This window comes from Lipomyces chichibuensis, assembly GCF_038497645.1.
Source record: "Lipomyces chichibuensis strain CBS 12929 unplaced genomic scaffold V1513scaffold_51, whole genome shotgun sequence".
NCBI classification, from domain to species: domain Eukaryota; kingdom Fungi; phylum Ascomycota; class Lipomycetes; order Lipomycetales; family Lipomycetaceae; genus Lipomyces; species Lipomyces chichibuensis.
This window is the reverse complement of record NW_027117503.1, coordinates 34,058-61,152: the sequence shown is the minus strand read 5'-3', so window position 1 is coordinate 61,152 and position 27,095 is coordinate 34,058. Positions and strand designations below refer to the sequence as shown.

The following is a 27,095-nucleotide window of genomic DNA, read 5'->3' as shown; positions in this document are numbered from 1 at the left end:
AGCGAACACCTCAAAATAAGAAATACACAAGAGAACCTTCCTCAAGCTACCCGTTATCAGGAACTTGTCACTGAGTGTACCGCCCTCGGTTGCTCGCCGCCTAATCCGTCACTCGGACCTCCAATGCAGGCTACGTTCCTTCAGCTCGGATGCTCGAGTAACCTTGCTTTTTGGTTCTTTGTAGCGCGTTCATATTTATTGGTTCGTTTGTTTATCGATTACTGAAGCCTTCATTGGTCGTAGAGGCTGGGACGGGGGCGCAAGAATGGACATAAGAACACATCGCTCGCCCGACGAGTCCTCACAGTTCAGATATCGATTAAAGGTCAACCGCTTTAGGATCATATAGTACTCACAGAACTATTGGTACAATCCTCGCAACCGCTCGCCTATCACTACCGCCGACTGTACTCTACTACAGTCGGCTAGCCAAACCCAACTGACACAGCAACGGAACCTGATTGGAGCCACCGCACAGCCGATGATCAAATCGGGACAGCAAATGGATTGGCCAAACATTGAAGGTGGAGACTAGCTGAGTCTTAACAGCACTGCCTGGAAGTGAAGACTGACCAATCCTCAACAGTTTAGATACAGAGTCGTTTGAATATCAAAAGAAGGGTAGATGTACGGTCGTTTATGCAACAGGATTGAAAGAGGTGGCTGGCATTTTCCCTTGAAGCAAACAGAGGCGAAACCACGCTGTCCTTTGCAAAAATGCGTAACTGTTGGCATCTTCACCTGCAAGCCACTCACATCATCAGGCGATCTGCCATGAACCCTGACACATCAGCATGCTGCACTCACATAGAACCTTCTGCGAAAGGGTTGTACTAAGTTTCGTCCTTTTTTTCTTTAACTATTTATTGATTTTCATTTTGAAGGAGTTCTCGCGGACTGTTTCCACTGAAGAGCGAAGGGGAAAATGACATTCTTGTCGTTATTCGGCCAAGTCGGCGTTAATAAATTGCCTCCCCTAACCTCACGTCTGTTACCCTCTCTAAGCTAAATAATCGTAGAACTCTAAATGCTACCGAATTCAATGATCGCTCCCTTTGGAACACCGTTGACTCTCCGCCGCCAATTGTGCGGCTCGTTGTTATCTAATTTCAGTACTACACCAGCGTGGGCGGTCTGGTTCTGATATTATATGCTCAGGTCATTGCCTAGCAAAATGGAATCGGGCTACGCAATAGACATACATGCTGTAGTTGGGAAATGATGTCCCAGAGGGAAAACCATTGCTGATGCGGCGCCGTCCAGCGGTGTCAAATTGTCTACGTCCGATTTCAAATTTATCAGTTTAACTGGGTACAGACAGCAGTAGATTCCTCCTTCTTGTCTCATAAATTTACTTTCCGGCCCTCTGCACTACTATTTGTGCCACAGGTGTACCTGACAGGAGAAAATTAAAGTAGACATAATAGAAGGGTCAATCCGGGCCGGAATAAAAAGATCCCCTAGAACATTTCTCCTGTCTTTCACCCGGAAATAGCTATTCGAGCTGTCTATTCTTCCAGGTAGCTAAAGTATCTTTATTCGCTTTTTTTCCTTCGTGTCCTTCTATTACCTCTCTAGTGACGAGTATTATTGGCCCCGTTCTGAGTTGGATCCCCTGTTTCAGTCAATAATAGACGACGATGGTCCTTATCAAATGTCTTCTGCCCGGCATTATTTTTCTTGCGTCCGGTTCGCTGGCCCTAACTACTTGTAATGGGCACGAAGAACTGTGCAGCCGTCAATATTCCAATGTTTCCTTTATTGGTGCGCATAATAGCCCTTTCGTCGGTTGCTTGCCGCAGCAGAATCAGGAATGGTCCGTGACCCGACAGCTAGACAATGGCATACGGTTTCTACAGGGCCAGACTCACCGCGCGCCAGTTACAGGATCATTGAATTTCTGCCACACGTCCTGTTTCTTAGAGAATGCGGGCACAGTTACGCAATTTTTGAGGACAGTGAAATCGTGGCTGGATATCCATCACAACGAAGTGGTCACACTGCTCATCACCAACGGCGACTCTGTCCCTATCGCTGAGTTCGATAGTGCATTTAACAGCAGCGGGATTAGAGACTATGCTTATATTCCGCCTGTATCTCCGCTTGCAATGAATGATTGGCCGACGCTGCAGGACCTGATCAACGCTGGGACTCGTCTGATCGTCTTTCTCGGTAAGTGTTCATCCCTGGAATAATGCCGTGAACAATTTTCCTGTGCTCTGAAAAGACTAACCGCTATTTGCGAGCGCAGACTATGGCGCTAATGTCACGGAGGTTCCATACATTCTCGAAGAATTTGAGTACTACTTCGAGACGCCATATGATCAAACCGACTGCACATTTTCTCAATGCAGGATTGATCGTCCGTCAAAAGCCAGTGCCTCGGGACGTATGTACCTGGTGAACCATACCTTAAATATTGATCTACTTAACACCGGCATCCTCGTTCCTGATCGAGATGGAGCTGCCACGACCAACTCATTGGCGGCCATTGAGGCACAGACCGACCTCTGTTCGTCATTGTATGGTCGCAGGCCTAATGTCATGCTCCTTGACTTTGTTGACAAAGGAGATATTATCGGAACGCAAAACAAGTTGAATGCGTTGTAACCGGACCGTTTGGCCGTTACTTCTATTGTACAGCTAGTTCGCACGATTCGTCAGCTGTGGCATGGACTTTTCGTAAGGACATATTTCCTGATCCCTGGATATCACGACAGAGGCAAAACAAATTACGCGAGAGCGGGATGGAAGGAGGAATTGGACTGAGTCTGAAACCCTTGACAGGGTTTCAGACTAGCATTACCCGGTCTTTATGAGACCGGCTCAAATTTCAGAACTGGGTCAGATCACAATTCGGCCAAAAAAAAATTAACTAAAAAAATAAATTAAACTTACGCTCTATAGCAGCTACTATTGTAGAGACATACTATTAGTCTAGTGTATAACATGAAGGCATGACTTTCAAAGTAATGGGCCTCACATTATGGGGGACACACAGCAGGGTTCCGGATGCACACATTACCAGCCCTTATGCCATACTTGCTGATTGCTCCGGGGAGCACATCTATGATGACACTGTGTTTCCTTGAGTAAACATTCACGTTCTGCTCATGCTTCATACTCAGTATGACGCTAAGGACCTGACATCGGACGTCTCGCACTAGAAATGCATTTACGATGGTTCGACGAAACTTTAAGGTGTTATCCGTGAACTAATTAAATCACAGCGCGCATGAGTTCTGGCAACGCATTGCGTTTTCTCAGAACCTCGTCGATCGTTACTCAGCCTGTCGTCCAGAATGTAGCTTTGCCACAGAGATTAAAGAGCAAGCTCGGTCCCCGACTTCTTTCGAAAACCGTTCACGCGGCACCCGAACTGTTGCTCACAATTTTCAGAGCAGACAAGGGTACACAAAGAAAGCAGAAAGCCTGCTTTTTTATTAGACCAGTTGGGAACCGTTCGAACATCTCGTACACCGCCTTTCATTAGTGTACATCAAGGACGGTTATGCATGCGCAGTGACATCGATTTGCGAACAGATCTCCAGCGCCATTCTCACAAGTGTCAACGGCGGGCCGCCCCCGACGACCACGCGCACCTAGCACCTAATTCCGAAGACAACTCTACTGGCCTGGTTCCTTTCCTTGTTACCATCTAATCTTGCGTCTGATTTTGTAGCGGCAGGTCAGAGCGCAAAGACCAACTTGCACTTGGCTCTCTTAGACTTTAGCATACCCACACGTCCTTGATTGTCCATTACGATGGATGGATTTCATTAGGGATGCTCTTACAGTTGAAGATATCTAGTTTACTAATGCGAATACTCCTTTTCATTCTGAAGGGCTCTCCCCTTAGCCCAGATCCATGGAACAGGACTAAAGCATGAACATTCGGTCTTTAATTACGGCTCTGGCAAGCAAAAAATCTTCTGCTTCACCATTAATAGGGCTGTGGCGGATTTAAAGTGGGCATATATGTATCCGCCAAATCCGCCATCCCGCCTTTAAAACTTGGCAAAATTCAACATGGTATATTTGATAACGCTTCAGTTATTCAGTCGTACTTTTACTTGCTGGGTTCCCAAGTAATGCGTCAATGGCGTATTCATTGATTAAATTATCCCAGGTTGGGCTTGATATGGTGATTTGTTGACACTGATATTGCCCTTGGATGCTGGGTTCATATCGCTATCGAAATTAATAGTTTCTTTCAAGTTCTAATAATGCAGACGAGCTCTCATCTTCTATCCGTCGCCAGTCACATAATCATCAGACTTGGCAACTGCGTTTCTCTGTCAGCACTCCTTATACTTCATCAATGTGCTCCTATTTTCTGTGCTTCAATAAATTGTACCGGAAAATGGCGGCAGAATATCTTTTACGTAGGAGTTTGTGCTGTCGACTTCTGTTGTACATAATCTAGTATTACTTGAAGTTTATCCTCAATATCCTGTGACACGCTCGAACTTCTGTCGCTGGAGAATTACATCGTTGGTTAAGTTAATAATGCTACAACTTGCTGAATAATGACGTCATAGTCAGTTGTGGCAGACACAGTCTTCGCCTATTAGCGGTTTGAGTTGTTAACAATGAAATTAGTATTCAAGCTCTTTAGTAAAATTGAATCATCAACTAATTTTCACTGTGCTTTCTTGTAGCTAATAAAAGTCTGCAGATCACACTACCATCCATACTTAGCTTGGAGAGTACCATCGCAGCACAGAAGTTTCTGCAACAAACCCTAGCCCACTGAAGTTTAAAAGTCTCACTAGATTTTGTCGCTGTTCTGCCATCAAATAATTGTATTCGATGATTATGCATTTGTCCTAAGTGCTGAATATGTTTGCTTCATAACTAACGCCTGCAAAATCGGACATGGCGTAAACATGGCGCAGTGAAAATGGCTTATCGATCCCCAAAGTAAGACTATTCACGGCCTGAGTTATGAGTCGGACTATCGTCTATCGATGCCTCAAAACAATAAACTTATCAGACACCGCACTGCTACGACTTATTCCTTGCAAGAACACCACATACATTATTGATTCGGCTAGAATGGTGCGTAACAACAACCCTATGTAATGGCAGCAAACAGAAGTTTGGGCCGGGACATTGTCATCTACCTTGCCACAGATCCCACCGTCAGCATTGGAGGCGCTTTCACAATTACTCTTTCGAGGAATTAGTCGTTCTAGACGAACGTGATGTTAGGGTCAATTCTCCTCAGAATGGACTTCTTCTCATGAAGACTGTGCATGGTCTATTTGGCCAGTATGAAATCTCAATCAACCCGAACGTATGAAGTGTTATCCACTGATGTCGAGTACAGTCAGCACTCTAACTTGATTTAGGATGATTATCGGATAGTCTGCTTTCTTGATGATACCATCGGCGCCTCGCAGGACGACAACTGGATCCCATATGCAGAGAGCTTGGAAATCCGCACCGCGTTAATGACAACATTCTCCATTGGCACTTCCAGCAGGCTGTTTTGGCCAACATGAGAGGGGCGGGTAAACCAGTATTTGATGAAGACATCCCTCCCGGCTCTGATACTATGGATGCCATACTCAGCGGTCCTGCTCCTGCCGAGCGTATGGAATTTGAGTTGTCATATAGGCTGGCTGACGTTATGCGGTCTCAAGGTTCCTTATTAAGAAAGTGATCGCTACCTTGCGAGTATGGAAGGCTGTAACGGGCCATGTTGGCCCTTGAAATTGTGAATGAAATTTATTAGGTGGGCATACCCCTGAGTAATGATTAGATGCGAATATTCGGCGAATAATATTCGCAGCGGTTGGGACTTGCAAATAACGAATACGAATAATCCCGATTACTGCGAATATTCGTATTCAAATCAGCCTTACAATAGATAACTATATATTACATATTGACGTCAAATATCATAAAGGCACTTCAAGAGCAGCTGGATGCTCCATGGTGTCAGAGCTTAGTTCCCTGCTAATGTTCGTCCCTTCCACGACCTCCGCCTCGCTCACAACCTCTTCCACGCCTTCCACGATCATGCCTATGCCAGCGTTTACATGATCCTGAACAATCTCAATAGCACTCGGCCGAGTGGAGCGGTCAGTTATCTCAGCCGCACAAAGTTAGAAAAGGTGCATCACGCTTGCTTGACTGTTCATTGCAGTCATACAAGGAATATTTCAAATGCAATAATATACTCGCGTGCTAATGCAGAGCTCTTCTTCTATGCAGCCCTATTACGAGCGTATTCCAGTTTGCGTCCTGACAGACTACGCCTCTGCAGCCGAGTCTGACATCAGATAGGGTCAAGTCGTGATGAACTGCTAAGCAGGCTTATTAGTAATAGCCATGACCTACACTGGCTACTCCCCATTTTCGAGTTTGCCCGGCAGCCTGTCAAATGAACGACGACCGTCGGATGAGTCAGTATGCCCAACGCTAGAAATCCCCAATTTTTCCATCTCGATATCGTGTGCCAACCTGTCGAGACTGTTCGATTCCCGAAAGCTGAAAAATGATTTCCAAAGCGGCTTTTCGTGCTCGAAGATCTCGTCCATTTCTTCTAGCGTGCGCAGCTTGGTCTCCGGCGCAGTGAACCAGACAGTCACGGCTGCCAAAAGGTTGAAGGACCCGAACAAGAAGAACAGACGCCACCTGATAGAGCGGAGTAAAGGCGGAACGCCGAAACCCAGTGCGTAATTGGTAGTCCAATTTGTCGCAAGCGCAAGCGACACCGACATTGAGCGGATACGGAGGGGGACAATTTCCGGAGGGTATATCCAGGATACCGGGCCCCACGAAGCGGAGAAGGTGGCAGTCGCAAGGTAGCAACAGGCTTGGATCGTACGACTCACGGCGGGATGGTCAATGATTACCCAGGTGTATGGTTGATTCAGTACGGGGTCCGGTTGGCCATACCGCATGAACAACCCACCAATGACGAAGAACCAAAAGCCCATGATAACCGCGCCGACGAGGAGGAACGGACGACGGCCCCATTTATCCGCCCACAGGACGGCTGGTATCGTCAAAAAAACTTTGATAAGGTATTGGAACGACGCCGCGAGCTTCGGGTTCGATACACCCGCGGACTGAAACACATAGACGATATAATAATTCAGCATGTTCGCGCCGGACAGCTGCCCCAGCATCTGAATAGCCATGGCGAGCAAAACCCGTTTGCGCATCTTCTTTGAAATCAGCTCGCGTAGCGAGCTGGAGTCTATTTCGCGCTCGAACCTGATTTGGTCTTCGATCTCTCTGTACTCTGCTAGTACGAGCGGATCGTTGATGTCGTTTTTCGTCGTGCGCAGGAACGCGAGTACCTTCAGCGCCTCGTCCCATCGGTCCTTGCTCGCGAGCCATCTCGGCGAGCGAGGGAACCAGAAGAGGCCGATACCTAATATAATGGCAGGTACGGCCTGGATAGCCCACGGTATGCGGAATGCTGCTGTAGAGTCTATGAACGAGCAACCGTACTCTACAAAATACTGAATCGTCATGCCGCAGGTAATGGCGAAGTGTTGAAATGATACGACACGTCCACGAATCTTGCGTGGTGCGATTTCTGACTGGTAGATGGGCACAAGCGCTGATGTCAGCCCAATGCAAATACCGGCTAATGCGCGTCCAGTAATTAGCATGGCAATGCCATTGGACGCAGACTGCAGGGCAGCGCCGATACACCAGAAGACTGTGCCTATCTGTATCGTAACCTTGCGCGATAATCTGCCCTAAGTTAGCTCTTCCCGTTTGCTTGAAATGGCGATGGCACTCACAGGTCACCGAGAACACTAGACGACAAGGCCCCGATGAGCGAACCCCCTGCCATCGCGCTAGTTATTAAGCCCTGTGTCGTCCCCAGCGGATTACCGTAGAAATTCTTGTATTGATCTGTATCAACGATGCCGGATATTGACGAGATATCGAATCCGAACAGTAGTCCGCCGAGTGCCACGAATGCTGATATCGTGTAGACATTGAGAACGTGGACCATTGCGGTTACTCCGTCGTGCCGATGTGGCTTTTGACTGAGAGAATAGAGCGGTTGAAATTGCCCTTGTTTATTTGTCCCACGGATGGCAGATCAACTTGTTGAAACCGTGCTACAATTGGATCAGACATTGTCGATTATTAGGAGAGAAAATAAAAATGAATTACCCAGATCTCTATCACACCTCTCAGTGATAGCATTCAGCCAGGGACTATGCACAGTTGACGCATATATACATAAGCTGTTCTATCTAGCTAACGTGATTCGGGGCCAATAAATAAATGATGTACTGACAAGAAAATTTCATTAAGTTAAATGTGTAGTAACGTAGAAGAGTCTGAGTAAAGTTCGGGCCGACCAACGTTTATGATGATGAATAGCAGAACGTTGAGCACATGGCAACAAATTCGATCGATGGAAATGTTTGAATATTGAGGGTCTGGGTCAGGGTTGTTGCTTTTACTTGGTGCATTCGTTGTCAGCTGACACGATATTGCCGTTGGCGCTAAGAAGCATGGATATAAGCTCTACTGCTACAGAGTTTGACCCTTCTCTTCTACATCTATCTCTTACTTGCTACTCCATTCACGTGGAGTCCAGGAGGTAAGGCAAAGAGGGGAACCCTGACTGACAACGTGGGTTGACCGCGTTACGACCTGCAGGGCTAAATTAGGACCGTTGTTTTACCGACAAGGACTTTTGCAGGTAATAAATTTTAATTTCACGTCGGTATTCGAGATTCTAATTACCTGCTTTGGTAGAGGTGACAGCTGCTAGCCTAGCCTTCAAAGGAAATGACGACATCATCTATGCCTATGGCATAGCCTGCGAGCCATTCATCAATGTTACAGGAAAAATCAAAAGCAAGGGCTTTGATTCCATCGATATAACTAGGAATTCTACTCGATTGACAGCTTTGCCTCAGTACCTGCATTTTCTGTCGGTGGAGTCTGGCTAGATCCTGTAATGGCCAATCGAAGCAATGTACCCAGGACCGAGCGCGAACCTTGCGGGCCATGATAAAGCGGCATATAGCGACAGCGACAGCGAGATCATCCGTGACGCAGCAGTTCCCTCTGCCCTATGCGCAGTAATGGCACGCCCTGAAAAGACCAGTCTCTACTCTAATATGCACGCTGGTCAAGAATATGTCGACGAACTCCTTCACTTTGGGAACGAGGGCCGTATATACCGTGTCCTTCGTATGACACTGCCGACATTCTATGCTTTGCGGGACTGGTCCCTAGAGCATACACGACTCCGTAGCTCTAAAACTCAGAGCCTACCTATTGAAGAGAAGCTGGTCATGTTCCTTTGGACCATGAATGATGGCGCGTCAAATAGAGTTGTGCAGGAGAGGTTCTTTCACTCTGGGGAGACTGTTAGCCCTTGCTTTCACGAAGTACTAGACGCTCTTCTTCAATTGCATCGGGAGACTGTCCGACTACCTGACGAATCGACTCCCCTAGCATCTCGAATTGCAGACGATTCAAAGACTGTCTTGGAACACTTGACGGCTTGCCGCTTATCAAGTTCACCGAGCATGACATTAACGGGCCAGTGGCTATCAGTTCGGCGAGGACTTGAGTGAACTTGAGTGACTGTGTGGACGATGATGATTCTAGGTCATTCTCCATGGATGTACACTCCACTTCCACTCACATTTTTGAATGCTGCAAGTGAAGGTCCTAAGTACAACCTTGGAATACCAATAATCCAACTAGCAAGAACTGCGGTAGGCAAAAGTCATTATGAATATGAGCCGACAACACCGACGAAGTCTTAAGTCACGATTTACAAACCGTAACTAGTACTCAAACCTGGCAACTATAAATAGTTGCATTTACGCACTAGTTAGCGGCATTCCCGTACGAACACAGTCTTTGATTATGTACCGACGTTAACATTCCCTTTCTTCCATTTATCCTCCTCCTTCTCAACTATTTACTTTCTCCTGTTTCAACAGTTCCCTGACTCGCGTAATCTCCCCAGTTATCCATCGCCAATTCGTTCACCATGGCGACTCTAGCACTACTCTTTAAGTTGCCGCTCACACCACCAATATTCCCATTCCCAACGATCGGTTGGTCTGGGTCCGGCATGTTATCACTGTCCTTCTGTCCGTCCACCCGCCAAGGAGTAAAGAGCGGCGGCGTCACCGTATAACCGCGTATTTTTCCGTCCTGCAGTGTCCATGCTATGTCGAGGTCCACTGGGGCGCGCAGATTAAGATACGAAAGATTGAGCAGGAGGCGCTGCGCACCTTTGCGCGTGACTGCGTAGCCCATTGTGCAGGCCGGCCGGAACGCTGGGTAGAGTAGTCGTTTCTTGCCAATGTCGTCCCCGCTGACCCCTAGGGACTCCATTACGTTGAGAAACACGAACTCGGTATCCTCCCGGGAAGGTACATTCGGATCATCGTAGACTAGGACCAGGTCGTGGCGATCGGGGTGCGCCTTGTCCACACATTCTCCCATGACGAGTATGTCCCAGTCGAGCCCGTACGGCGCGCTGGCCCGCTCGTGGTCAGTCGGTGGGACGAGCCGGAGTGTGTTGTTTTGCATCTGAGTGCTCAGATCCTGGAATATCTGGTGTATGTTTTTGTCCCAGTCGATCTATACACATTATTATTAACGGCCCTAGCAACCTCAATCACAAGCAATCATACATCGTCCTCTAGGATAAGCGCGGTCTCTAGGTCATTCTCAATTACGAAGCGCCACGCGTCTGCGTGGGCACGCCAACAACCAAGCTCAGATGCCCTCAGGTTTGAATTCGCATTATCCGGGAGCGCTTTAACGTTGATGTTGTCACCATCGACGCCACCGATAAGCCTCAATTTGATCCCGCTCATGGACGCCACTAGGTTCATCGCGTCCTGACGGTCAGTGCGGTAGGGCATGCTGATATAGAGTACATCGCCAAAGCCGAGAGATTCGTTCCACGCCTGTGACGCTAGGACAGAAGTCGATTTCATGAATGAGGTTTCCTGGATGCCCAAGTTGTAGTCGGCGCCTGAATTAAGCGAAGTGTAGGCCAGGACAGTGAAAGCAATGACCAGACCAGCAGTGATGGTGAGAAAGAAGACCTTCATAGGAATAGACTTCAGAATCGATGGCTGGCTTTGTTCTGGGGCCTTGTTGGCCGCAGGAGTAGGCGGCAACATCGGGGAAGGACCGAAAAGCAAGAGCTTTGGCAACATTTCAAAACACTGAGTTTATTGTCTATAAAGAAGACTTATTCACGACGTTTGAGAACTCTTTCTGTTCTCAGAGGATATCTTAAAGTCGCCAAACCAGAAGCCTAGTTATACACGAAAATAGAGGTTATAAAAACAATAAACAAGGAGAGCAACGTGTCAGAATTCTCAATGGGCGAACAACGAAGAGCAACAAGACCAAACAAGGAAAAGACTAATCAAAACAAGGAAGCGACTAAGGAGTATTAACCCTTGGCAAGTCCAACTGTCCAACTTCCTTTCACATGTTATTGCGTTCAGAGAATTTGGTTCACGAAGGATGATCGGTTAAGTGTACATGGTATGTACGCTTTCTGCTTGTGTTCACGCTAATATCTCTTACTGCAATCTGACTACACTCCAGTCAGAGCTACATCGACCTAAAATACTCACTGGCATCGAGCTCTACCAGAACTCCGGCTCGATTTACACTCAGTGTCTCTGTTCCAGCGTCGGCGTGATCCTTCTGGTCGACATACGCCATTCAGTTTCTCCGACGAAGGTGCTAAATTTTCAGACTTTATGTAAATTTATACAGTTAAAGTTCAGGGGCTGCGGCCAACGGCGCGAAGAGTGCAACGCCATAGTAATGAGCCGCATGGTCTGAGGCACTATCTGCGTGTATGATATATTATCTATAAAACTTCACCCTAACCCAAGGCTTGTATAAGGTTTATCCAGACTCACTCGTGCGGAGGATTTTATTGTATGGGAGCGGAAGCTTCAGCGGAGTTGGACGATCCGAGGTTAGGGATAGAGTGGGGTGCTGAGTCTGAACGGTAAGGCATACATTTGGTGCTCAGCGAACTTGATAAATTGGAGCCGAATAACTGGAACATATTCCATCAATCAGCAGTTGAGCATTTTGTATTTGCAGTATGGATTGGAGCTGCTACTATGTAAAGATATATATAAATGGGCTGTCTAGGTATTTACAATCAGAGGGAGTCACATTCGGACCTAGTTGGGAAAGGGAGAAGACAGCAAGAGTGAAATTTTCTAGAGCATGCATGTTCCCATAATTCCGTAACCGAGTTCACACAGGATAATCGCTCAAAACTACTGCAGGGATTCGGTCAACGTACAAACAGACATTAAAATAACTCATTGGCGTTTTCGGGTCAGTCCCCTCTACACTCGCTGCTGTCACCACAATCGTCTCGCGTACCACTTCCGCTGTCACATTCGCCATTCCAGCCTAACACAGTCAGGGCTGTTGCAAATAAAATTGTTTAATTGTGTAGCGCCGAAATCGATTTGCCAAGAATCCCCTAGATCTTAGGCCAAGGCAAACCAAAAGTTGGGCCCGTGGGGGTCGGTAGACGAAGCTTGACCAACTGACTATCGTGCACAGACCACAGCTCCCACAGATCAAGAACGCATTTGCGGAAGCGCCGCGCAATTTCCAAAGTGCACGGCGGACTTCCCGCCATTTTGATAGGGGATAAGCATTAATTCGCCCGCGTTTGCTGCCTGTTGAATGTTAGTTACCGTGCTGACGAATATCCGTAAAAATACTGAACGTGCACCTAGGATACTACGTATGCTCGAGCTCTCCTCTTATAATTATAAGCTTTAATCGTTGAACTTCACAAGCTTTAATTTGAATTGTTCTAAGCACCATCTAACTACAAGCTCACATTGTGTGTGTCATTTATGTTCATTCTTTCGTAACGCCATGGTGATTGCGATGCATTAGTCCCCGTGACTACGTTAGTTTCGGCTAACGGTTGAAGCCAAAAAGTTTCGATCGTGTGCATGGTTGGCCGTATTCATTGCGTGGGCTGATACTTGACGGGAGCAGGGGACCTACCCTGTACGCTACGGTGTGTGCACTTCCAGCGTCCTTATCGCTGCACGCTAGAGCCAATTGTAATAAATGCCTCAGGTCAAATGCACGGGCTTGAGATTGCTTATTGAAAGTTATCGCTCCCTGATTCGATCCTCATGATACTTCGATAGCGACACTACAATGTGTCGTGTGTATATTTGCTTCGAGATATTCCTTACACTCTCCACTTAGCCTGTCCTTTGCGAGATTCAGCACAATATAGCTTGAATTGACTAGGTATGTGCCTTTAAGTGCAAGTTTTATTGCAGCTAGTACTAATATTGGCTGTGACTCTAGTATCCCAAAGATGGACTTTGAAAATGAAAAGTCAATTTCGGTGACTGATGTTGTGAAAGCGCCTACAATTGGAGCGCGCGAGAAGATCTCGGAAGAAGAGCGAGATAGGATATGCGAACAGATACGGGAGAGACTTGGTGCATTTGCTGTCGGCGCAACGCAGAATGATGCTAAGACGGAATATATTCTGTCGAATGCAATTGAGATGTCTCAGGAGAAGGGCCTTCAGATTCTTATGGATGCAGCCGAATATCATGCGGATGACTTAAATTTCCCGGAGGAGGCAATGATGCACATACAGAATCTGATTGCCAATTCTGAATCCGAGGGAGATTCGGAATCATTCGACATTGCAGTTAGAGTAGAGGCAGCTTTGATTGACAGTTTTTCTCCATATCCAGAGGTCCGTGCTGTCTGCGACCCGTACGACGACGGTTCCATTCCTGTTGAGACCATCCGAGCGTATTTCTTGGGAATTATATGGGTTGTTATCGGTTGCTTTGTCAATTCGTTTTTCAGTTGGCGTCAGCCAAGCTTGTCGCTTAAGTCGACTGCGATACAACTTCTTCTATATCCTTGCGGCAAAGCCATGCAACTCCTCCCGGACTGGGGATTTACCGTTCGCGGTAAAAGGATCAGCCTCAATCCGGGACCATGGACCCATAAGGAGCAAATGTTTTGTGCCCTGATGGTTAATGTGGCTTCTGGGTCTTCTAACTTCATGAACTACGTCGTTAGTCAAAAGCTTCCGGTGTATTACGACGAGTCCTGGGTGAGCGTGGGATACATTATAATTCTCAATCTATCCTCTACCGTCATCGGATTCGGTTGGGCCGGTATCTTGCGTCGCTGGGTAATATATCCAACAAAATCGATGTGGCCAACCATTCTGCCAACTTTGGCTTTGAATCGAGCACTGCTTGTTCGTGAGACGCAGACCCGAGCTAATGGATGGTCCATGTCCAGATACAAATTTTTCTTTGTTTGCTTCGGAGGAATGTTTCTTTATTTCTTTCTCCCGGACTTTTTGTTCACGGCATTGAGCGATTTCAACTGGATAACATGGATTGCACCAATGAATCTTGTACTGGCCATTATAACCGGTAGCTTTTTGGGTCTCGGTATAAACCCTGTCACGGACTTTCGACTGGGCGGTCACTAACTACTTTAATCCGTTGGTTATCCCCGTGTTTTCTACTCTAAACAACTACATTGGAATGCTCTGCGGTGGAGTAGTCGTGATCGCGTTGTACTGGACTAATTACAGATGGGGTTCCTACTTACCTATCAACTCGAATCAGCTTTGGACTAATCATGGCATTCAATTTAATGTCAGCAAAGTGTTGACAAATTCTCTTCTCGATGAAAAGAAGTACCAAAGTTACTCTCCGCCTTACATGTCCTCAGGCAATCTTGTATACCTAGGAGGTTTTTTCATGATGTACACCATGACCCTTTCCTATATTCTTTTGACAGAATGGAAGGTTTTGAAAGAAGCGTTTGTAGGCTTCTACTATAGCATCAAGAACAGAAAGGCGTCGACATATGCGAGGTACAACGACCCAATGTCTAGAATGATGGTGAAGTACAAGGAGGTGCCGGACTGGTGGTTTATTGCTGTTTTCGTCATTGCATTCGTTCTCTTCGTCGTAGGGATTACACATTTCCCTACCCAAACACCTGTGTGGTCTATCATTGTCATCATGTTAATTTCATTTTCTATGTTGATTCCGGTGGCGATCATTTATTCTATTGCAGGATTTAACTTAAGGATGAACAATTTGAGCAGTGTAATCGCTGGCTATATGCTCCCCGGAAACGGTAATGCGAATCTTCTTTGCAGACTAATCGGCATCAACACGGATGATCAGGCCGACAGTTTTGTGAGCGACCTTAAGCTAGCTCATTACGCGAAGATCCCACCAAGAGCGGCATTCAGAGGACAGCTGTTGGCAACGATTGTTCAGTGCTTCCTCACTGTGGGAGTTATCACTTTCCAGATGAACACTATTCCAGGTTTCTGTACTGCGACTCAGGTCGACAAGTTTACGTGTGCAGGAACTACTACGATTTATGCCGACAGTGTGCTCTTCGGTGTCATCGGACCTCAGCGGATGTTCAGCAAACTATATCCTCCGCTAAAATATAGTTTCTTGATCGGTGTTTTGATCGTTCCGCCTTTTGTATACCTACGCAGAAGGTTCCCTAGGCAGCTCAAATATGTGCATCCGGTTCTCCTCTGCAACGGCGCGGCCAGTTGGGGTAGCAGTTACAATTTGGCATATTTCACTCCAGGCGTGTATGCTTCGCTGGCATTTATGTGGTATATAAGACGGAGATATTTTGCTTGGTGGTCAAAATATAATTACATTTTGACGTCAGCTTTCTCTACTGGCGTCGCATTGAGCGGTGTTGTTATATACTTTGCGTTTGATTATAAAGCGGTCAGTTTAGAGTGGTGGGGCAACACTGTCAGTCGTGCAGGTATAGACGGAGCCAAAAAAGGAGCAATTCTCGCTATTCCTTCTAGCGGTTTTGGACTTGAACCAGGAACTTATTAGATTGGTGATTTTAAGCTTGAAATTTTCTGGAAAAATTTGTGTGTTTGTAGAAACAGTAGTTGACGCAAATAATACGGCAATATTTGTCAACACGGTATGGAAACGTGACTCAGTTGCGTCAATATCGATCACTTTGTTAGTGCAATACTGTAGATGATTACTGCGCTCGTAGCATCGGATCCTGATGAACATGATTGAGACTGAGATTTATTGCGATGTCTAGACAAGGTGTTTGTTCAAATTTCTATTTGGTGAGGAAAGAGCTCAGCGAGAGTGGGGGAACGTGTCGACAACGATAATACGGATTACCTTTAATTCCAAGGTACACTGACATGAAATCGTATGCCGTCATTATGGTGCAGTTGAAACATACAATCGTAAAATTCTAAAGTTCAGAGCTTCTGCGTGTCGTGTATTGTTAATTGCGTAGCATTCGCCGACAACGCCAGCTTTCGCCCACTCCCAGTTGTATGTTTTTTTCCCCTGCAGCAGATTACATTTCCTGGTTCTCTCGAAAATAGTCGCCTCCCAAACCAACGATAAAACTACTGAACATCATAGGGCAGTCTAGTCGGTAATCGTTAATAACTGTGGCAAGAAATACAATGTTATATAGGGATCGGCACGGATACACGGATAACGGATATATCCGCGTATATCCGTCAAAAATTACGGATACGGATAGACAGTAGACGGATACGGATACGGATAAAGCAATCTTGATTAGTCATATCCGTGGATATCCTAAAACACGTAAATGAAGGTAATGAGCAAATTATGATAAGAGAGGTATTTAGTCTTTCTGCAGTGTCCGAAATAGATAGTCATAATGGGCTTACCAAGTTTACGCAGTAGTGTTACGCAAAGCGTAGTAATCTAGCATTCGCAGGCTTCGTAGCGCAGCTTCTGAGCCGCAGTATCGAGTGACCGGATCCGGCGATATGATATCGGTGGCTGATTGATACTAATATTCGCTCCTGAGCACGCGATTTCTTTCCCCCTCCCTGCTTCTGAAGTTGCCTGTGAGCGGCTGTTCAGCCAGGGAAGAGACTTGCTTGGATTGCGCCGGCATCGTATGAATGGGGACACTATGAGGCTTTTGACGCTGCTATAGAGCTCATATATGGCAGAATAATCAGTTTGTATTTTTTTGTGTCCTCCTTTAATAATGTTAATAATTATTTTGCTCACACTTTAATTATTACTTATACAATTTCTTTATTTTTTAAGTGCGATTTTATTTGTATGTTTGTTTCATATTTTGTATTTAATTACAAATTTGATAAGTCATCTTAGATACGCATCGACCTAGAATCGGGCACGAAACGTGAAAATGTATTAATAACAACAACTTAATATATCTTGAATATACACTGATTCTGTTACGTATATTAGTTCATATCGTCTCATTTGCAGAGCAATGGTACCTGAGTTAATGCATATGGATGGGCGGATCGATCTTAAGGTTTATACGACTATCTTATACACTGTAAGCCCAAAAAGACGATTTTAACCCGGTTGAACAGTATATCCCATATTAGCGATGGTTGCAATATCTTTCATTCATATTCTTGTCATTCCTGCGTAAATATCCGTGGATATGACGGATACGGATACGGATAAGCCCCTTTCTCCTGGCTACGGATACGGATACGGATAACTATACAGTTGCCAGGGTACGGATACGGATATGGATAACGAAAAATCTTATCCGTGCCGATCCCTAATGTTACATCCATGAGGACAGCTAAAATGTCAAGAACAAGCAGGAACTTGTCAAGCAATTAGCTAGTCCAGAATAGTGTCGCCCAATGAGCTAGTTTGAAATTGCGGATTACATTGCCGTCAGTAGGGCTCTTCGACGGAAGGCGGCTACCCTAATAGGGTGATTTACGACTTGAAGGAACTTACTGATTTTTGCTTCATCCTTTGTCAATTCCACTATATCCTATGAAGTTCGGGTTAGCCAATTTAATTTTTGTAAGTAAGCTAGCATCGCATAAGATTTAGCCTAAACCCTGAAACCCTGCATAAATACAAGGTGAAGATGCTTGCATAACTGCGATATCACGTGGTGATTAGTGATTGCTTACGCAACGATCAGATCTGCAGCAAGATTTGTGATTAATTTTTTCTCGTCCGCGCGAAGTCATCACTATCTTTCTCCGGTCCCCGCCCGGAGATATACAACGTCATTGCCGATCAACTCTCACTCTCGAGTCGTGTCCTCATCAGCCTTGCACGTCCTTTCTGCTTGCGGCCGACATGGTTTTCGCCGATCCTTCCTCGAAGCACTTTCGGCCTCCCGGGCTATCAAGAGTACTTAAATGGTCAATTTTCCATCTCCTCCGATAATGGGTTACTTACACCCTTATCTTTGAAATCTCATAGTATTTCCTTTTTGGGCTTATCAGTCATCACATCTTCACCATGGGGTTTGATTTCACTGTCTATAAAGGGTCGCCTGATGGTAAAGTGGTGAAATCAAGGACATATAAAGACGACCTACAGAGAGATCAAGTGCTGGTAAAGGTTACGCACTCAGGAGCGTGCTTTACAGATGTTCATTATAGACAAGCTGATATGGTGCTGGGCCACGAAGGAGCTGGGATTGTTGCAGAGATTGGCCCTGACGTGAGAGATCTAAAAGTGGGCGATGCTGTGGGGTGGGGTTACGAGCATGACTGTTGCGGCCGCTGTAAAAGCTGTCTTTCCGGCTGGGAAACAATGTGCCCAGAGCGCAAGATGTATGGATCTGCAGACTTCGACCAGGGTTCATTTGCCTCTCACGCTGTCTGGCGTGAAGCATTTCTCTTCAAGATCCCACCAAATATGAGCGCTGAAGACGCTGCTCCTCTAATGTGCGCTGGTTCGACGGTATTCAACGCACTACATGTCGCTAACGTCAAATCGACGTCACGTGTGGGTATCATCGGGGTAGGGGGACTTGGCCATCTTGCGATCCAATTTGCTGCGAAAATGGGCTGTGAGACGGTCGTATTCTCAGGTACGGAAAGTAAGAAGGATGATGCACTTAGCCTCGGTGCCAAAGAGTTTTATGCGACAAAGGGATTCACCAGTCTGGACATTGGAAAGCCTCTTGATCACCTAATTGTGACAACGAGTGCTCAACCAGACTGGCATCTGTACATTGGGCTCATGGCTCCGGGCGGCACTATCTCACCAGTTTCGGTTGACAACAAGGACTTGACTATCCCATACATGCCTCTATTATTGAACGGTTTGCGAATTCAAGGTGGGATAGTTTCTGCCAGGAAACTTCACCGAGAAATGCTTGATTTCGCTGCATTCCACGGTATCAAGCCCATTAACATGCATTTTCCTTTTAATGTCGACGGCATTGAGAGATGTCTGAAGACACTCACGGAAGGTAAAATGAAATATCGAGGTGTTCTGGTCGCTTGAGACCGAAGGATATGGTTGTCTTATGCTATGATTGTATATGGAAGTTTTCTTAATTCTTGTCGGTTGTTATGCTTATTGGGGACTTGGTAGTAGTAATTGGATGGCAGAAGACCTGATTGCCTGGCTGGTGGTACCCACCTGTTCCTGAATAAGTGCCGACATACAGTACAGTATTGGCAAGTCATTGCGAATATGCGGCGGGTGACTGCAGAATGCATTACCGTTCTTTACGACTCAGCATTTGGAGCTGGGGAATCGCCACAAGTACATTTGTTGAATGTTTCTAGGTAATAGTTTATTTAAGTTGAATTCAAATCTGTGCCAAATGAGTATACTCGATCCTGTCTTAGAGCCGGCTGTAAGCACTATATGATCTGGCGCAAGGGGTTACCACTTCGTGGTTCGACCTTTTCTAATGTTAAGCTATAGCAGGTCAAGCCTGAACGGTATTTTTTGACCATCTCCCATAGTTTACCTTTTTTCCGGACTCAAGGAATTTACATTTCGCAAGATCTACTGGTGGATTTTATAGTTGTTTTAGCGGATAACCCAACAATTCCCCGAAACAACACTCCTCTAGACTGTATAAGCTTCGATAACAGGCGTCCCTGTGGGCAAGCAGAAACGGCGCCGATCTGTTCAGGGAGTGATGTCGAAGCAGTCATTTGACTTCCACTTTCCAAAGCTTAATGTCGCTATCACTGCGTTAGTCTTAAAAGGATTCCTTGAATGATTTAAATCTTGTTTCTCGAATTGTCTATCGAGAAGGCGCCGGCTCAATGGTGTAGGGGTGTCCACGAATAACTAAAGATTTCCAGCTTAAATACGAATAATAAAATAGCTTTTATTCGTAAATTATTCGTAACAGTTAACGCCTAAATGTGTCAAGTTCGGAATAACGAAATATAAATAACAGATCCAAGAGTTCGTTCGTACACGCGTTGTCAGGGTAAATTTTATCAGGCCATACCTAATTAGGAATACGATTACTATACGATTATTTTGTAGACTATACGATTACTTTACGATTAAATTCTCAATTTTGCGATTAACTTTACGAATAATAGTAAATTTTGACGGTACCGTAATCCTATCCACCCCTAGCCAGCAGTTCATGTCCAGCAGTTCACAATTGGCCAATCATTCCGACGAACACGACACATGTCGACGTGGGCTCTATATGCTTGTCAAGAACGAACCTGAGCGTGTCCGTACACCAAGAATTTCTTGGATGTTATTTAAATAGTCAAGGGGATCGCCGGTGGCATGGCAACGCCGGGCTTATCAATACCGTAGTTCGCTGCCTGATGCGGTTGTCATTTTCCCTCCGGGTCTGGATATGCTAGAGCAGCTTTCTTGTTGGCCAGCTCCAGTCTTGATGTTTTCGTTTCCCGTGATTACGGATGCGACGCGCTTGGTTACACGAGAATCCATATATGAGGGACACATTGGACTCTCTCCACAACTTCCCAGAAACGTCGGATTTTTACAGTTTAGAACATCTCACGGATCCATGATGACATTCTTCATTGTCAAGTCCTTCCTACTTTTTCTGACCGCCTCTGTTTCTGCTGTTAATGCCTATGTCATTCCCCCAACTAATGGCGCCAACAGTCACCTTCTGGAGGTGCAGGAACCTGGCATTCGCTTCACTGGTGGCGCCAACCGGCATCATTTGGAGGTGCAAGCACATCGGGGAGGTTTGGGTATGAGGACGGAGAGCTCTCTCTGGGTATACTATTTCATTCTATTCATGTTTCGTGCGGTTCAGGTTAATTGAGATTTTGACTAACCCTAGGCTTAATAGGCATTTTCAAACGCAATGGTCAGCTATATGTTGAATATTAGCAGCAAGAAAACTTTGTCTCTCTGACTTGAAGTACTGTAGGAAATAGGTGTGGATGTCCTGGAGATGGACACTGTCTTCACCAAGGACGGAATTCCGGTAATCTGGCACGACGTGAGTTGTTATCCCCGGGTCCATGCTTCATTCATTGACATGCCCGTCCATAGCACTCGATTTCGGACACCAAGTGTCGTGGAAAATTTGTAGGCTCGTATATCGCCAATCTGACTCTTGAAGAGGTCAAGACTCTGAGCTGCGATTTGCAGCTGGTCGGGCATCCTCAGGCAGAATGTACGTTCAAGTCGTCCATTCTACCTTGTTAATAATACTCTTCTGATGAGGACAAATTCAGTACACACGAAGACTCGCATTGCCACTCTCGAAGAAGTGTTGGACTTGATTGATTGCTATGGTGACAAGCAGATTGGCATCAACCTCGAAACAAAACTTGACCCGGACAACCAGAACGAAACTCTTCCAGTGGACAAGTACATCAACGATATCATACCTATTCTCCAAAAACGTGGTTTCGCATCCCGTACAACGATTCAATCATTTGACTGGCGGACACTAATTGGCATCAAGAAGAAATTTCCCGAAATCGTGACCGTGGCCCTCTTGGACCAGACGACCATCGTACCGGTGGATGGCACATACCCGTGGCTTGGAGGCGTGGATCTGGGTGAATTCGATGGAGACTGGGTAGCCGCAGCGGCGTCAATCGGGGCATCCATTCTAAGTCCTGTCCACGGTTTCCCGTCCAATGAAACTGTCAACACACCGGGTTATGAGCCTTTTCTTACTGAGAACGTAGTGTGGCGCTCTCACAGGCTCGGCATGTCCGTCATCCCTTGGACAATCGACCACGAAGTCACCATCGCCAAGTTAATTGACGATGGTGTCGATGGCATCATTAGTAATTATCCGGAGCGTGTTATGTGCGTTGGTCGAGAAAGGAGAGGCTCATCTGGACGCACCGGATCGAGGCATCGCCCCGAGTGTTTGACAAAGGCCAGCACATAATCATAAGATATTGTGTAATTCCCTTTCCTTTTACACTTGCTGTGATAACCTGCTTCTTTTGAACTGTGTGGGATTGTCGGTTGACATCTGTCTAGTAGGTCGCTAAGTCTGATTCCTCCATATATCTTTATGTATTGCAATGCTCTCCGTTTGATAATAATTATCGGAAAATTCTCGGGTGTTTATTTAATCCTTAACTTGACTACTGTTTATGACTACTTTTTCCGGAGTCTAATTGCTCTACATCGTTATATGAAGCGCCAGGCTCAGAAACTCAAATAGAAATACGTTATTTTTGGTAGAAGACATCACTTTTACCGAATCGACTCGTCACCTCACCCCTAAACATGAATGTCAGTGTAATTGTGGAAGGTCAGTCAAGCCATGCTAGCTTTCATTACAATTTTAAAGGCAGAAATCGCTGCATGTAGTTCAAAGCGTACGGGTAATGTGGACTATCTTCCAATAAAATTATAAAAATCACGCTTGGTGCCAACTTGCAAATATAGCATTGGATATAAGACACAATTACTGACCGTGTGAAAACGAAAGCTACAATCGAATAGTAATCGTATTCCTCTGTAAGTATGGCTAGTAAAAAATTTGACAACGCTAAGCGCAACTAACAAACATACGACGAACAAACTATCCGGAGAATCCAGACGTCACGTGCCTGAGTACTCGCAAATCGTATCCATCGCTAAGACAGCTATCGACAGTCAATAAACTTGACCAACTTCCGCAGTTCCGCTACGCAACTTGGTTGCGGGATATGGTAGTTCCACCAATCATATCCGTCCGTTGCCTCATATGCTCGATATCCACGATCCCTACCGGCAAATTTGATGCCGCACCTGTCGGACAGTCGGGCTTGCTTTGACCAACATATCAAAGCTTTAATCCATCCCTATGGGCCAATTAACAAGTCCACGTTGTTGCTCAAGCTGCTTGATCGATATCATCATATTATTGCAGCCAAGCAAATTCAGAAACCTTCCTACAAATTGTATTTATCGAAAAGCTTGTTTCGGCCCGTTATGAAGGTCTCCGACAACCTTATTTTTCAAGTGCGACGGGTGCACTGGTCTACAGGGCCCATCGTGAAGTTTTAGTCAATAATGTAGGCTTCGATGTCGTATAAGCCTAACAAGATCTTCCTATTTTATGAGCAGTGGTGCTTTGATATATGACGCGGTTCATTCCCTAGCTTCTTTTTCGGCGGATAACTATGAAATTGATATCGCTGATTATAGCTGGGCTGGCGCTATTGCAGGCAGTTCTTTGTGCAAACTCGGAGCTCCATGGCGTTTACAACCTGGTTGCCCGCCAACTTCCACAGTTTGCAGATAGGTTTGAATTCGCCCTAGTGTCGCTACATCGGCCTCCAGCAACGACTCGTACACCATCTCAAGCGAGACTGGGAAGGATACCATTATCATCTCTGGTACAACCGTCAATTCGCTTGCCCGCGGATTCTACCATTATGTCAGGCAATGCGGTAGTGTCTCTATTTCTTGGACTGCGAGCACCATTAGCACTCTGGGATCGCTACCCAGGCTGTGTGGTGAAGGACACCATGGGTCCCTCGATGGTGTTGCGGTCGTCCCGTGGCGATACTACTTCAATACCGTCACCTTTGGATACACGACGGCCTTCTACTCCTGGGCCGACTGGGAGCACTTGCTGGACTGGGCCGCGATGCACGGCATCAACATGCCACTGGCATGGGTGGGCTACGAGTAAGTGCTGATTGATGTGTTTGAAGAGTTTGGATTTTCGCAGGCCCAGATTATGACGTTTTTGTCGGGCCCCGCCTTCCAGCCCTGGAATCGCTTCGGCAATATCCAAGGTTCCTGGAACAGCTCCTTACCCTTGGAATGGCCTAGACAGCAGATGCACCTGCAACAGAAAATTGTGGTTGAGCTCGGCATGACCCCGGTATTGCCGTCATTCACTGGTTTCGTACACAACGCCATCACGGATCTCTACCCCGATGCTGCTGTCATAAATAGCAGCACGTGGTCCAATTTCCCCTTAATTTATACCAACGTCACCTTCCTCGAGCCGTTGGATCCGCTCTTTACGAAGCTTCAGGTTGCCGTAATCCAGCGCCAGCGAACCTACTATGGCAACGTTACTCATTACTACACTCTCGATCAGTACAATGAAAACTCACCTTTCTCCGGTGATGTCGGCTATCTGAAAAATGTTTCGCTGGGCACCATTGAGTCTCTCCGAGTCGCCGACCCTGATGCAGTGTGGGTTATGCAGGGGTGGTTGTTTTTCTCGGACGCGTCGTTCTGGACTGACGAGCGCATACGAGCCTACCTGTCGGGGCCCGAGATTGGCCAGCTACTGATCCTCGACCTTTTCTCCGAAGGCTCGCCTCAATGGCAACGTACAAACTCCTACTATGGACATGACTGGATCTGGTGTGAGCTCCATGATTTTCGTGGCAACCAGGGACTCGAAGGCAATTTACCTACCCTCACCAAAGGATTTACTTCTGCAATGGCCAATTCCTCGTCGCTCGTCGGAGTTGGATTGACTATGGAAGGTCAGGAGGGTAACCAAATCGTCTATGACATTCTCCTCGACCAGGCTTGGAGCTCGAGCTCATTAAACGTCAAACCGTACACGACAGAATTTGTCAAAGCCCGATATGGTCCTATGACCGTGCCAGAGGACGTCATCGAGTGCTGGCACGAACTGGTTAACCTGGTGTACATGAACAATGCATCGTCGGTCGTCAATGTAGTTCCCAAATCCATCTACGAGCTCGCCCCAAACATCAACGGCCTGCTCAACATTACCGGCCATCACCCCACTAAGGCATTTTACGATTTTTCTTCGTTGGTCGATATCTGGAAGAAGCTTGTGGGTACCGTCGTCGCCAGTCCGACCATGCTGCAGCATCCTCACGCGCACTACGACTTGGTTGACATTACGCGACAGGTGTTGGCCAACCAGTTCCTCGACCTCTACGTCGATTTTATGAACTTTTACAACTCCACTGACCCGGAAGTTTCCACGTACTCCGAGATCGTCGAGCGCGCCAAACCTTTGCTAGACGTTCTCAGCACTGCCGACCGCGTGCTTTACACGGATGTCAACTTCCTGCTGGGCACTTGGATTGCCCGCGCTCGCGCGTTCGCTGAAGGCAACGACACCATTGCGGACTACTATGAGTTCGAGGCGCGCAATCAGATCACTCTGTGGGGTCCCACTGGCCAGATCAACAACTATGCGTCGAAGCAATGGGGTGGACTCGTCGGATCGTACTACCTGCCGCAGTGGGAGATGTTTGTGGATACTTTGGCAGTCCAGCGCAACGTCAGCGCATTCCAGCCAGCGACATTCCAGCATACTGTGCTCCTGCCATTTGGCATCCAGTGGCAGTGGGAAAAGTGGGGCGAAGATGAAAACCAAACCTGGGGCGTGAGGGGAGATTTGCTGCCGATACTGGTGGAGCTGGTTAAAAAGTTTTAAAGTTTTTGGGTTGAGAGTAATGTATAATAGGACGGATTGGAATACTCTGAACTCATTGGACTGCACTGAACTTGGGAATCCCGTAGCTGGCAATAATATCACATAAGTGGACGGCAATATGCTTGCCAGTATGCCGTTGCGCAACTTCTGGAATGCCTAAAACAAGCTTTTGCGCCCGGCTGATGGCGTCAAGGAAGAAGCAGAGGATCCCGTCGTTGCATGCCGATTTCGCAAACGTGCTGGCCCGGAACCCCTAAGATCTTGTCCATCCATCCATTCCACGGCTATTTTAAATGGATGATGGATTACGTAACAGCAGGCTAGATATATGACCTCAATTTCCACCTTCATGCATTCAACAGTGAGTGGAGTGGACGCCACCGGGGAAGCAATTTGGAATATAGTAAAATATACTCTTTGGATGATTAAGACCACCTCATTCTCATCCTCACTCCTCTCATCTATCCCGGGCAGCTCCATTCATGGTCCGATTAGCGTTTCTAGATAGCTACGAGCATCAAGGGGAATGTCACGATCGGGAACGTCCATAGGCTCCCATGCATCATCCGGAAATAAATCACTTATGTGAAGTCCAAGCGACGTAGGAAGATGGTCACAAGTGTCTCCATTTTGAATCAAGTTCTATATTGTAAGTGGATATGATAAGATTGCCGCCAATACAATTAATCCGATGATAACACGTTCGTATCTAATGGGAATGCTATCCGGTCTCCAGACTTCAATGAAAGCTGTGCGCAGTTGTCCACACCATTTATTACGTCGGTCGATTCCAATGTCGCAGCCATACTCGCTTTCATTAAAATGAGCTCAGTTTCCAGGTCTTCGATATGCTCATGCTTGATTCATTAATACATACTAAGATAAAGACCTTGACATTACACAGAAGTCTTACACTGTCTTATTTAACGTGACACCATGCCACTCAGCACTCATCTTCGCACTTGTGCACACTTCCAACATCACACTTTCAGTGTGAGCAGCCATATTCCAGTAAATAAGCACTCCACGATACGCTCTACACCTCGATGACTAGGCCAGCGCTTTACAGCGCTTTTTTGGTTATATATTCTGAGTCCCAATTCGAGGACAAGGAGCACATCTTCGATTTCGGTCAGGACATAGTTGAGCATAGTTGAGCCATCGTGCCAAAGGTAAGGGGGCACATCCTCCTTCCGCTTAGATCGCTTTGGAATCAAACCGTCCCATTCAGCTCGATGGTTAGCCCACAGATCCTCTATGGATAGCCTCAACTCAAGACAATGACGTAGCATGTTTAATTGACAAATCTAACGCATCAAGTAACCCATCATGCCGCTTAGCAATCTTACGGTCCTTCGATATATTGAATGCCTTCTTCTGTAAATTCCGAAACCGTCAAG

General features: G+C 46.4%; 9 protein-coding genes across 9 annotated transcripts; 7 read left to right on the top strand and 2 right to left on the bottom strand.

The window, feature by feature from the left end:
* Nucleotides 1–1,640: 1,640 nt before the first annotated feature.
* Nucleotides 1,641–2,810, top strand: V1513DRAFT_405607 (PLC-like phosphodiesterase; the record flags this gene model as incomplete). The annotated part of the gene is made up of 2 exons (XM_066895613.1): nt 1,641–2,172; nt 2,252–2,810. The coding sequence occupies 2 exons, from the start codon at nt 1,641–1,643 to the stop codon at nt 2,608–2,610; spliced, it is 891 nt and encodes a 296-aa protein (XP_066751068.1). The 3' UTR covers nt 2,611–2,810.
* A 2,285-nt stretch (nt 2,811–5,095) lies between these two features.
* On the top strand, nt 5,096–5,838 carry V1513DRAFT_258675 (uncharacterized protein; the record flags this gene model as incomplete). Its single annotated transcript, XM_066894506.1, has 3 exons — nt 5,096–5,299; nt 5,355–5,740; nt 5,798–5,838. Coding segments are annotated over 2 exons (357 nt in total), but the record flags the coding sequence as incomplete, so codon positions are not given.
* Nucleotides 5,839–6,318: 480 nt separating this feature from the next.
* Nucleotides 6,319–8,166, bottom strand: V1513DRAFT_258660 (general substrate transporter). Its single transcript, XM_066894505.1, has 3 exons — nt 8,152–8,166; nt 7,770–8,096; nt 6,319–7,719 (listed from the first exon to the last, which is right to left on the bottom strand). Exons 2-3 carry the CDS (start codon nt 7,985–7,987, stop codon nt 6,354–6,356), a joined length of 1,584 nt encoding a protein of 527 aa, XP_066751066.1. The 5' UTR covers nt 7,988–8,096; nt 8,152–8,166; the 3' UTR covers nt 6,319–6,353.
* Nucleotides 8,167–8,932: 766 nt separating this feature from the next.
* V1513DRAFT_452798 (uncharacterized protein) lies at nt 8,933–9,479 on the top strand (the record flags this gene model as incomplete). The annotated part of the gene is made up of 1 exon (XM_066899164.1): nt 8,933–9,479. A coding segment is annotated over exon 1 (487 nt), but the record flags the coding sequence as incomplete, so codon positions are not given.
* A 445-nt stretch (nt 9,480–9,924) lies between these two features.
* V1513DRAFT_385109 (uncharacterized protein) lies at nt 9,925–11,078 on the bottom strand (the record flags this gene model as incomplete). The annotated part of the gene is made up of 2 exons (XM_066895199.1): nt 9,925–10,599; nt 10,653–11,078. The coding sequence occupies 2 exons, from the start codon at nt 11,076–11,078 to the stop codon at nt 9,925–9,927; spliced, it is 1,101 nt and encodes a 366-aa protein (XP_066751064.1).
* Nucleotides 11,079–13,346: 2,268 nt separating this feature from the next.
* On the top strand, nt 13,347–15,911 carry V1513DRAFT_474468 (OPT oligopeptide transporter protein-domain-containing protein; the record flags this gene model as incomplete). Its single annotated transcript, XM_066900187.1, has 2 exons — nt 13,347–14,504; nt 14,587–15,911. Exons 1-2 carry the CDS (start codon nt 13,361–13,363, stop codon nt 15,909–15,911), a joined length of 2,469 nt encoding a protein of 822 aa, XP_066751063.1. The 5' UTR covers nt 13,347–13,360.
* Nucleotides 15,912–18,059: 2,148 nt separating this feature from the next.
* V1513DRAFT_452789 (chaperonin 10-like protein) lies at nt 18,060–19,666 on the top strand. The gene has a single exon (XM_066899163.1). It carries the CDS (start codon nt 18,342–18,344, stop codon nt 19,335–19,337), a length of 996 nt encoding a protein of 331 aa, XP_066751062.1. The 5' UTR covers nt 18,060–18,341; the 3' UTR covers nt 19,338–19,666.
* A 1,187-nt stretch (nt 19,667–20,853) lies between these two features.
* Nucleotides 20,854–22,206, top strand: V1513DRAFT_460713 (PLC-like phosphodiesterase; the record flags this gene model as incomplete). Its single annotated transcript, XM_066899855.1, has 5 exons — nt 20,854–21,069; nt 21,145–21,162; nt 21,226–21,297; nt 21,351–21,474; nt 21,536–22,206. The coding sequence occupies 5 exons, from the start codon at nt 20,854–20,856 to the stop codon at nt 22,204–22,206; spliced, it is 1,101 nt and encodes a 366-aa protein (XP_066751061.1).
* A 1,228-nt stretch (nt 22,207–23,434) lies between these two features.
* V1513DRAFT_460712 (tim-barrel domain-containing protein) lies at nt 23,435–25,695 on the top strand (the record flags this gene model as incomplete). Its single annotated transcript, XM_066899854.1, has 3 exons — nt 23,435–23,574; nt 23,595–23,934; nt 23,974–25,695. 3 exons carry the CDS (start codon nt 23,435–23,437, stop codon nt 25,693–25,695), a joined length of 2,202 nt encoding a protein of 733 aa, XP_066751060.1.
* Between the last annotated feature and the right edge of the window lie 1,400 nt (nt 25,696–27,095).